This window comes from Scyliorhinus torazame, chromosome 17 (assembly GCF_047496885.1).
Source record: "Scyliorhinus torazame isolate Kashiwa2021f chromosome 17, sScyTor2.1, whole genome shotgun sequence".
Classification (NCBI taxonomy): domain Eukaryota; kingdom Metazoa; phylum Chordata; class Chondrichthyes; order Carcharhiniformes; family Scyliorhinidae; genus Scyliorhinus; species Scyliorhinus torazame.
The window spans coordinates 89564626-89576664 of record NC_092723.1 but is presented as its reverse complement, the minus strand read 5'-3'; the positions used below and the strand labels follow the sequence as shown (position 1 = coordinate 89576664).

At 45.4% G+C, this 12039-nt stretch overlaps 1 protein-coding gene across 4 annotated transcripts in view; it reads right to left on the bottom strand.

Annotated features, from left to right (window-relative positions):
- Positions 1-12039, bottom strand: part of kdm5ba (lysine demethylase 5Ba) — a 676108-nt gene that overhangs the window by 431978 nt on the left and 232091 nt on the right. For all 4 annotated transcript variants that reach the window (XR_011935801.1, XM_072480724.1, XM_072480725.1 and 1 more), the window contains exon 10: positions 6110-6268. Coding sequence is in view for 3 of the 4 variants with exons in the window: in XM_072480724.1 (XP_072336825.1) it covers positions 6110-6268 (159 nt within the window). In the remaining variant the exon portion in view is untranslated. The remainder of the gene's footprint in view (positions 1-6109; positions 6269-12039) is intronic.

The window sequence follows — 12039 nt, the reverse complement described above, 5'->3', positions numbered from 1 at the left end:
TGTCTATTCCCCTTACGATTGAGGCCCGTATCACTATAGCCTGCCATTCTTCTTCCTGCCCAGCTGCGCAGCAGAGTCAGCCACGGTGCCATGAACCTGGCTGCTGCTGCCTTCCTCTGGAGAGCCATCTCCCTCAACAGTATCCAAAGTGGTATGTCTGTTTTACCGGGAGATGACCGCAGGGGACACCTGCACTGCCTACCTACTCTTGCTCTGCCTTTTGCTCACCCATTTTCTATCTCCCTCAGTAACTTTTACCTGCGGTGTGACCAACTCGCTAAATATGCTATCCACGATGTCCTCAGCATCGCGGATGCTCCGAAGTGAGTCCATCCGCAGCTCCAGTGCCATCAAGCAGTCTAACAGGAGCTGCAACTGGACACACTTCTTGCACGTGAAGGAGCCAGGGACAGTGGACGTGTCCCTGAGCTCCCACATCGCACACGAGGAGCATGACATGGGTCTGGGATCTCCTGCCATGTCTTAAACCTTAGGTTAACTTATACAATTACAATTCCAAAAAATGAAAGAAAAATAACTAAATAAATTAGACAATGAAAAGAAAAACTACTTACCAGTCACTTACCAGGGATAAAATGCACCTCATCCCCACCTAGCTTCAAATTCCCAAACTCACTCTTTGCTGTCTCACTCTGGCTGTGTCTTCTCTCGCTCACTGGGAGAACTCACTGGGAGTAAGTTACAAGTTGCTCTTTTAAATTGGCCTGAGATGAGTCCCCCCCACCTGCTTTCAGATCAAAGTAGATTAAGGTGACTGACACTTAGCTCTTTCTTCTAATTTTTTCGTTACATTTTTGATCCATGGATGATTTATAGATATGTGGCTTTAAGGCTGTAGCCACCTAAAATGGCTGATTCCCGATTAATTTGGCCAAAACCCGATGTAAAAAGGCTAACTGAAAAAGCTGATGGGAAAATCAGCCAACAGGGCACAAACGGACAGCTGCAGACAGAACAGCGTATTCGGCTCTGGGGAAGTCGGCCCAGATCGATACCTGCAACCATTAGCAGCACATCAACCCAGCCATCTGCAGTTTAATCGGCTATCCCCGGGAACAATTGCAACAAATTAGCAATTGAAAGCCGATCCAGACCTCTCGGCGCCAGCAGTGGCCGAGACAAAGAAAGGTGAACGACCACCCCCAGATCAAGGAATCGCCCCATTATTGGAGCATATCGAATCCAGTGATTGGGACCAAGTCCAATCACTTGGGACCAGGGTCAAGGTCTGCCCCGAGAGGCGGGAAGCCCCTGGGGACAATAAAGATAGGGGCCAAGTTCAGATTGACCCTTCTCTCCCGCTCGCAACCTTCGCAAGAACCATCGACAAGAAACCGTAAGTTTGACTCCAGCGATCACTACCCGATAGAGACTCCTAGCCATCGACCTAGTGGCCAGACCTGGTCCCGCAGGCCAGACCCAATTCGATAAGCCATTCGTTTCCCTGACCTGGTGGGCCATTCCCAAAGTTAAGTATTGGCCTGTAGTGGTAGGTAGTAGTCTAGAAAGTAGGACTATTGTATAAGTATTGCTGTATATAATAAATGATCGTTGATTTAACACTTACTAAGCGGTGTGCTGTCTTATTAATCATAACTAGAGCTTGAACCACGTGGCAGTATCAGAAAGATACCTGGCGACTCGTGAGCAAAGGTGACAGAATTAGAGCTAATAAAACTAAGGCTAATAAGAGCAACAAGGTGACCTCTGCCTTTAATTGAAACAGGATCCAGAAGGCTGTGCTGATTTAAGTTGGTGATGCAGATGGACTGGCACTAATGAAAGAGATTGGCCATCATCAGTGATGACTGGTTTGATTGATTTGGCTTGATTTCAATGAATTGTTCCAAAAGGCTGTGCTCTGCCTGATAATAGACGGTGATTGGATCAGATCCCTCTGGAATGTTGCAGAGCTTCAAGGGTTGGGTTTGTGGTGTCAGTTTGACTCCTGGCTGCTGAATAGCGACTGCTGTCCTCCCATCTGTTTGCTTCCTCCAGGAAGGCTGTGTTTCTGAACTGGCAGGGAGCCTGGATGAATTTATGTGCAGGAGATTTATGTACAAGCAAGGGAGAACCAAATCTCCTCCCAGAAAAGGAAATAAACCACGAACTTGAGTTTGATGTGAAGCAATGGGACCTCTCCAAGAAAAGCTGTGAGTAATAAATTTCTAAATTGCAGAGACCGTGGGGCAGCACGGTAGCATTGTGGATAGCCCAATTGCTTCACAGCTCCAGGGTCCCAGGTTCAATTCTGGCTTGGGTCACTGTCTGTGCGGAGTCTGCACATCCTCCTCGTGTGTGCGTGGGTTTCCTCCGGGTGCTCCGGTTTCCTCCCACAGTCCAAAGATGTGCAGGTTAGGTGGATTGGCCATGATAAAATTGCCCTTAGTGTCCAAAATTGCCCTTAGTGTTGGGTGGAGTTACTGGGTTATGGGGGGGTGGAGGTGTTGACCTTGGTTAGGGTGCTCTTTCCAAGAGCCGGTGCAGACTCGATGGGCCGAATGGCCTCCTTCTGCACTGTAAATTCTATGATAATCTATGAGACGATCTTTACAGGCTGCAAATTAAGGACTTTAATCAGCCAGAGTGCTGCAAGGAAAGCATACTCAAGAATCACCATAAGCAAAGACTCTTACCTTTCTTCATCCTTATTATTTTCACCCCATCCCCCCCATGTAATTTACCAAAATTCACGAGACTCTTGGGTGGTCCGGGCGGATTGGAAATGAGCAAACGTGACACCACTGTTTAAAAAAAGGTCGTCAGAAAGCGGGTAATTATCGGCCAGTTGGCTTAACTTCGGTAGTGGCGAAGATGCTGGAATCTATCATCAAAGAAGAAATAGCGAGGCATCTGGGTGGAAATTGTCCCATTGGTCCGACGCAGCATGGGTTCATAAAGGTGCCTAACTAATTTAGTGGAAGTTTTTGAGGACATTACCAGTGCGGTAGACAACGGGAGCCAATGGATGTGGTATATCTGGATTTCCAGAAAGCTTTTGACAAGGTGCCACACAAAAGGTTGCTGCACAAGATAAAGATGCATGGCGTTAAAGGTAAAGTAGTAGCATGGATAGAGGATTGGTTAATTAATAGAAAGCAAAGAGTGGGGATTAATAGGTGTTTCTCTGGTTGGCAATCGGGAGCTAGTGGTGTCCCTCAGGGATCAGTGTTGGGCCCACAATTGTTCACAATTCACATAGATGATTTGGATTTGGGGACCAAGTGTAATGTGTCCAAGCTTGCAGACGACACTAAGATGAGTGGTAAAGCAAAACGTGCAGAGGACACTGGAAGTCTGCAGAGGGATTTGGATAGTTTCAGTGAATGGGCTAGGGTCTGGCAGATGGAATATGTTGACAAATGTGAGGTTATCCATTTTGATAGAAATAACAGCAAAAGGGATTAATATTTAAATGATAAAATATTAAAATATGCTGCTGTGCAGAGGGACCTGGGTGTCCTAGTGCATGAGTCACAAAAAATTGATTTACAGGTGTAACAGGTGATTAAGGCAAATGGAGTTTTGTCCTTCATTGCTGGAGGGATGGAGTTTAAGACTAGGGAGGTTTTGCTGCAACTGTATAAGGTGTTAGTGAAGCCACACCTGGAATATTGTGTTCAGTTTTGGTCTCCTTACCTGAGAAAGGATTTCCTGGCACTGGAGGGTGTGCAGAGGAGATTCACGAGGTTAATCCGAGAGTTGAGGGGGTTGGATTCCGAGGAGAGGTTGAGTAGACTGGGACTGTACTCGTTGGAATTTAGAAGGATACGGGGGGGATCTTATAGAAACATATAAAATTATGAAGGGAATAGATAGGATAGATGAGGCGAGGTTGTTTCCACTGGTGGGTGAAAGCAGAACTAGGGGGCATAGCCTCAAGATAAGAAGTAGATTTAAGACTGAGCTTAGGAGGAACTTCTTCACCCAAAGGGTTATGAATCTATGAAATTCCCTGCACAGTGAAGCAGTTGAGGCTGCTTCATTAATGTTTTCAAGATAAAGATAGATTTTTTTTGCAGAATAAAGGAATAAAGGGTTATGGTGTTCGGGCGGGAAAATGGAGCTGAGTCCACAAATGATCAGCCATGATCTCACTGAATGGCGGAGCAGGCTCGAAGGGCCAGATGGCCTACTCCTGCTCCTAGTTCTTATGTTCTTATGTTATGTGTGTTTGTCTGTTTTGTGTGTGTGATAGAGGGTGGGACAGTTAAAGGGAGTAATACGTTAGCTTGTTGTCCAGTTTTATTTACTTCATATTTCATCTTAATTCTTGTTATAAATAAATAATTGTTTCAACTTACAAACGTGGTGACTATGATTTTTGGGGGCAAAACAGATCTGGAACTCACCAACATCCACAGACACATTTGCAGCTGGGAACAGTGAAGCATGATCAAGACTCTGAACGCTGGCAAAATTTTCTCTGAGATGTATGGGTGCTTGTAGCAATTATAGCACCTCCTACCAATGTAGATCAGTTAATTCAACAACGGACAAAAGCATTTCCAAAGTATGCGGGTATCTACACCCAGCCTGGTGAACCAGTTTGAACTCAAAATAATTATCAAAGGCACTAGGGAGAACAACAAAATGGGGGGAGGGGGTGGGGCACGCGACTGGATAGACAGTAGATTTTCTGCATGGTTCTTACAATTTCCTGTCATACCTTGGGCAGAAACCTGGAAAAATGGTGTGAGCAGCCATTTTTACCATTTCTCATGGGGTTCTGGTAATGTTTTGAACAATCAAAGAACAAACAAAGAACAAAGAAATGTACAGCACAGGAACAGGCCCTTCGGCCCTCCAAGCCCGTGCCGACCATGCTGCCCGACTAAACTACAATCTTCTACACTTCCTGGGTCCGTATCCCTCTATTCCCATCCTATTCATGTATTTGTCAAGATGCCACTTAAATGTCACTATCGTCCCTGCTTCCACCATCTCCTCCGGTAGCGAGTTCCAGGCACCCACTACCCTCTGCGTAAAAAACTTGCCTCGTACATCTACTCTAAACCTTGCCCCTCTCACCTTAAACCTATGCCCCCTAGTAATTGACCCCTCTACCCCGGGGAAAAGCCTCTGACTATCCACTCTGTCTATGCCCCTCATAATTTTGTAGACCTCTATCAGGTCGCCCCTCAACCTCCTTCGTTCCAGTGAGAACAAACCGAGTTTATTCAACCACTCCTCATAGCTAATGCCCTCCATACCAGGCAACATTCTGGTAAATCTCTTCTGCACCCTCTCTAAAGCCTCCACATCCTTCTGGTAGTGTGGCGACCAGAATTGAATACTGGGAGAATTCCTGCAAAAATGTCAGGGGCGAGATTCTCCGACCCCCCGCTGGGTCGGAGAATCGCTGGGGGCTGGCGTGAATCCCGCCCCCGCCGGTTGCCGTATTCTCCGGCACCGGATATTCGGCGGGGGCGGGAATCCCCCCCGCGATTCTCCGGCCCGGATGGGCCGAAGGCCCGCCGCTAAAATGCCTGTCCCGCCGGCATAGATTAAACCACCTACCTTACCGGCGGGACAAGGCGGCGCGGGCAGGCTCAAGGGTCCTGGGGGGGGGTGCGGGGTGATCTGGCCCCGGGGGGTGCCCCCACGGTGGCCTGGCCTACGATCGGTGCCCACCGATCCGCGGGCGGGCCTGTGCTGTGGGGGCACTCTTTCCCTTCCGCCTTCGTCACGGTCTCCACCATGGCGGAGGCAGAAGAGACTCCCTCCACTGCGCATGCACGGGAATGCCGTCAGCGGCCGCTAACACTCCCGTGCATGCGCTGCAGGGAGATGTCATTTCCGCGCCAGCTGGCGGGGCACCAAAGGCCTTTTCTTCCAGCTGGCGGGGCGGAAATTCATCCGGCGCAGGCCTAGCCCCTCAAGGTTGGGGCTCGGCCCCCCAGGATGCGGAGCATTCCGCACCTTTGGGGTGGCGCGATGCCCGACTGATTTGCGCCATTTTGGGCGCCAGTCGTCGGACATCGCGCCAATACCGGAGAATTTCGCCCCAGGTATTAGTGGCAATCATTTAATGGATTTTCCCAGACACCAATCTTACACGTTTTACATATTTATTCTGGAACTTTACCTGTTCATCAAGTCGCAGTTTAATTTTGCCATTTTTGATAGGGAAGCCACTACCAAATTCTTTTGAGGCAATGTCAGCTCCATATTCCACGATAACATCTTCTTCAATGGTACTAACCAAGCGCCAGAATTCCTTTTCCACCAGCTCTGTTGGAACCATCTGTGTTTTTATGCATTGTGTATTTGGGAATGGAGAGACAAGAGAAAAAAATAACTAATCAGAACTAAAATGAACTTGTGGGCAATTCTTCAAATTAGAATGCGTCTATTGCCTTGCTCAAAGGCAAAATGACTATCAAATAACGTACTTTATTTATCAAATCACTGTTGGTTTGTTTGAATGTTTGTGCTGACAAAACCGAAAAATGGAACATGTTTTGCTTGGGCTCCAATTTTCTTGGCATCCACCACTCTCATGTTGGGTAGAATACAGATTTAATGCATAAGAAAGCCCTCCCAGTTCAATTGCAACTTCAGAAGAGCAGAATGCATCAGTTTCCTAACTTCCTCTAAGATCAGGGCTGAAAAAGTCCGAATCTACTTCACAACGGATACCAGGACAGGATCAAACAACAGCTTGGATTTACAAAGCACCTTCCATGTCCTTGGTCCAAAGTTCTTCACAACCAATGAATTTTTGAAGTGCAGTCACCATTGTACTGTAGTGTAATAGCGATAACAAGGACTCCGATAGCTGCGAGATGAGTGACTCCTTTGCTGATGCTGCTGAATGGATAAGTATTGGCAGTGAAACAACTCTGCTTTTTGAATAGTGTCATGGGATCAGAGATGGCAAACAGGATATTAGTTTTAACATCAAATCCAAAATACAGGTGGTCTCATTCACATCCACCTTTATCTTCAATACAATTTCAATACTTGAGCATGTGATGAATGTAAGAATTACAGGTATATATTGTATTATATGTATTTGGTGCAGGAAATGTGAAAATCCTGGTGTGTATGACTGCTGCAGTAAATCATTTTTAAAAGTCCTGGTTTAAAAGAAAGGCACTTTGGCTACAAGAGATAATTAAAGCATTGTAAAAGATTGAGCGAATGGAACTTTGTTGATATGAAGAAGGTTCCCTGGGGAGTAGATAATTAGAGAAATTGTGTTTGGCCTATGTATGATGATGTAGTCAATGGGAGGAGCCAGGGATTGAAGCAGTCAGTGTTGAGTTTCAGTTTTACGTTTGAGTTTAGATAAATATGTGCAGACCAGCAGATTTTCTCAAAACAGTTTATTTAAAAGGATTTTGCTTGTGAACAGAACAGCAGTTTCTGATAAGGCTGGCGGGGTAAGCAGTAGTTACCACAGGCAAGAGCCTGCAGCTGGTTCCTGAAGAATCTCTCTCTCTCTCAAGCTGTTTATCCAAGACAACTCTTTACAGCAAGTATTCCTGGGTTGGCTAAGTGTATTTAAAAGAGGATTTTGACCCAAGATGGGTTTTGCTTGAGTCGAGATAAAAGATAGCACTTAGAAAGTGTTTCATTGTCATTGTTAAGCATTATCAACTGGTAATTTTAAGCTATTTTCTTTATGATGTTAAAATTAGTGATACTGAGTAGCACTGCAGCCTCATGGCGCCGAGGTCACAGGTTCGATCCCGGCTCTGGGTCACTCTCCATGTGCAGTTTGCACATTCTCCCAGTGTCTGAGTGGGTTTCATCCCCGCAACCCAAAAGAAGTGCAGGGCAGGTGGATTGGCCAAGCGAAATTGCCCCTTAATTGGAAAAATTAATTGGATACTCTAAATTTTTTTTAAAATTAATAATACTGTGTTAGAAATAATCTTTGTGTTAATACACCCATATCCCTATTTGTGGGTGGACTCACTCCCGGGGCAAAATATCCTTTCCTCAGTCTTAAAAATCAAATAAAATATTGGGCTTTCTGTCTGGTACCCAACAGCCATTGGGGTCTGGTCCGGGACCAGGGATTCAGGGGAGAAGGCAGGAGAGTAGGGATGGGAAACATATCAGGCACGATTGAATGGTGAGCAGACTCCATAGGCCAAATGGCCCAATTCTGCTCCTCTGTCTTATGGTAATAAGCACGAGACCTTAAAATGTTCTTTTTTTTCTATAAATTTAGAGTACCCAATCAACTGTTTCCAATTAAGGGGCAATTTAGCGTGGCCAATCCACCTACCCTGCACATCTTTGGGCTGTGGGAGTGAAAGTAACAGGGAGAATGTGCAAACTCCACACGGACAGTGACCTAGAGCCAGGGTCGAACGTGGGACATCGGCACCGTGAGGCAGCAGTGCTAACCACTGCGCCACCGTGCTGCCCCTGACTTAAAATGTTCATTAAAGAATTAAACTTTTTTCTGATCATTTGGGTTGAAAGCAATAGTAGTTTTCAGTATCAAGTTGGAGAAATGTCCTTTCCAAACCTGAAGCATATTCAGCCAGCGGGTTGCAACTGAACAGAGCTGGGACTTAGCTCCTAATTTTACCTATGCTGTTGGGAGAGCATTAAATTAACTCGGCTGGGGTGTGGGAACCAAGAGAAAATATTACAGCGGAAAACCTGGGTGCACAAAATACTGGGAGTAACAGATAGCATTAGCAGTTAATAAATAGGTGAAGTTGGAGTAAGGAGAAAGTAATTATGTTTCAATCAGAGTTACTGTGCATATTTGCCCGTGTATGGACGAGACTAAATAAGATTGGGGAGTTACACGTGCAGATTGCCTTGTGGAAATATGATTGTTGTGATACGGTTGTGGTTAAAGGAAGGGAAGGACTGGGTGTTAAATATTTCTGGGTACAAGGTGCTCAGAAAAGGGAGGAAAGGAAGGGCAGTGGAAGAGGTCGCAGTATTGGTTCGGGAGAGCATTGTAGTACTGCAGAAAGAGGATGTCCCGCAGGGTTCAAGGACAGAACCAATTTAGCTAGAGTGAAGGAACAAAAAGGGTGCAATTAATTGCTTGGTGCAGTCTATAGACCACCAACTAGTGAAAAGGATGTAGAACAAATCTGCAGGAAAATGAAATGAAAGCATTAGAGAGTAGTTTTAATGGGGGATTTTAATTACCTGAATATAGACTGGGCTATATAGTAAAGGCCTGTAAAGGGCAGGGAGGGGCAAAAGTTCTCAAATTGTGTTCAGGAAAATCTTGAACAAGAAAGGATGCACTGTTGGACCTGGTTCTTGGAAATGACGTGGGCCAAGTAGATCAGGTGCCAGTGGGGGAACATTTCAGTGACAGTGATCATTGTATTGTAGGGTTTAGGATGAAGATAGAAAGGACAACAGGCATCCAGAGCAAGAGTAATTAAATGGGGAGAGCCGATCTCAATGGGACAAGAACAGAGCTGGGCTGGGTAGACTGGAACACAAGGTTGAAGGGAAAACCTGTAGTTGAACAATGGGCTACCTTCAAAAAAGAAATGGCTCAGGCATAGTCAAGGTACATTCCCTCAAAGGGGAATGGTTGGGCAAAACAATTCTATAGTTCCACGGATGAAAAAGGAGATAGAAATTGAGATCAAGAATAAGTGTGCTTATGACAGATGGAAAGTAGAAAATGCAGCTGAGAATCAAGACAAATGCAGAAGAGGAATGCAAAAGAGGAATGCAGAAGAGGAATGCAGAAGGTTCAGAGGGTGCTGAAAAAGCTCATTAGAGAAGCAAAGACGGATTATGAGAAAAGATCAGCAACAAATTAGAACCCCAAAGACTTCTATAGGCATATAAACAGTAACGGCATGATAAAAGGAGTAGGACCGATTAGGGACCTGAAAGGAAATTTACACGACCAGAAAGACATGGCTGAGGTATTAAATAAATACTTTGCATACGTCTTTAAAGAACTAAGAACAATACAGCACAAGAACAGGCCCTTCGGCCCTCCCAAGACTGTACTAGTCATGATACCAGCCTTGGTCAAAACCCTCAGCAATTAGTGCTGTCACCCTCTCTACCCATCCTATCCAATTATTTGTCGAGGTGCCTTTTGAACGCCGTTAATGTATCTGCTTCCACAACCTATCCTGGCAACGTGTTCCAGGCACTCACCACCCTGTGTAAAAAACCCACATTTTGCTGCACGGAGTTTAAACCTATGCCCACTGGTGACTGACCCCTCCCATCCTGAGAAAGAGTGCCTGCCATGCCCCTCATAACCTTGTAGACCTCTATCAGGCCACCCCTCAACCTCCGTCGTTCGAATGAAAACAGTCAGAGTCTATTCAGCCTCTCCGCTTGGCTAACACCCTCCAAACCAGGCAACATCCTTGTAAACCTCCTCTGCACCCTCTCCAAAGCCTCCACATCTTTCTGGTAGTATGGCAACCAGAACTGTGCGCAATATTCCAAGTGTGGCCTTACCAAGGTTTGCTACAACTATGGCATTACTTGCCAATTTTTAGACTCGATGCCCTGTCCAAGCAAGGCAAGCATTCCGTATGATTTCTTGACTATCTTGTCCATTTGGCAGGGGCTGGTTTAGCACAGGGCTAAAGAGCTAGCTTTTAAAGCAGACCAAGGCTGCCAGCAGCACGGTTCAATTCCCGTACCAGCCTCCCCGAACAGGCGCCGGAATGTGGCGACTAGGGCCTTTTCACAGTAACTTCATTTGAAGCCTACTTGTGACAATAAGCGATTTTCATTTGTGCTGCCACTTTCAAAGATCTGTGGACCTGCACGCCCAGATCTCTCTGACTTTCTATATTCATAAGGGTTTTGACATTTATGATATATTTCCCCTCGATGTTAGACCTATCAAAATGCATTACCTCACATTTGTCTGGATTAAACTCCATTTTGCCATTTCTCTGCCCAAGTCTCCAACCTATCTATGTCCTGCTGTATCTTCAGACAATCCTCAACACTATCTACCACTCCACCAACCTTGATATCATCCGCAAACTTACTAATCAAACTAGCTACATTTTTCTCCAAATTGTTTATGTACACTCCAAACAAAAGAGGCCCCAGCACAGATCTCTGTGGAACACCACTAGTCACAACCTTCCATTCAGATAAACGCCCTTCTACTGCTACCTTTTGCCTTCTGTGATCGAGCCAGTTCTGTATCCATCTTGCTACCTCACCTCTGATCCCGTGTGACTTCATCTTTTGTACCAGTCTGCCATGAGGCACCTTGTCAAAAGCTTTACTTAAGTCCATGTAAACAGCATCCACCACCCTCCCCATATCAATTATTTACCAAGGAGATAGACGCTACCCCGGGCATGGCGTCAGATAAGGCTACTCCGTCCCTGAAAGGTTCAAAATTGATAAGGAGAAAGTGTTGAATGGACTGTTGGTTCCTAAAGCTGACAAGGCACCAGGACTGGATGAGGTGCATCCAAGGATATTGAAGGAAGTGAGAGTGGAAATTGCAGGGGATTTCACCGTAATCTTTCAGTCTTCTCTAGACTCAGAGGAAGTTCCAGAAGACCGGGGAATTGCAAATATGATGCCTTTGTTCAAAAAATGTTGCATGGCGAGCCCCAGAAATTACAGACCAAGTCAGTAGTGGGCAAGATTCTAGAAGTAATTAGTTGGAATAGAATTAGTAGTCACTTAAGAAGCACCAACATGGATTTGTAAAGGGGAAATTGTGTTTTTGAAGAGGTAACAGAAAGGGTCAATGAGGGTAATGCTGTTAATGTGTACATAGACTTTCAAAAGATATTTGATACAGTGCCACAACAGACTTGTGAGAAAAACTAACAGCAGCAATGTAGACACAAAATTGTCTGAATAATAGGAAGCTGAGATTAATTGTCAATGGACATTTTTCAGGTTGGAGGGAGTCTTGTCATCAGAAGTCGGTATTGGAACCGTTGCATTTTCTAATATATGTATATTAATGATCTAGATCTTGGTGTACAGCAGACAACTTGAGACAGTTTGCAGATGATATGAAACTTGCAAGTATTGTAAACTGTGAGGTGGACAGTATAGAACTTC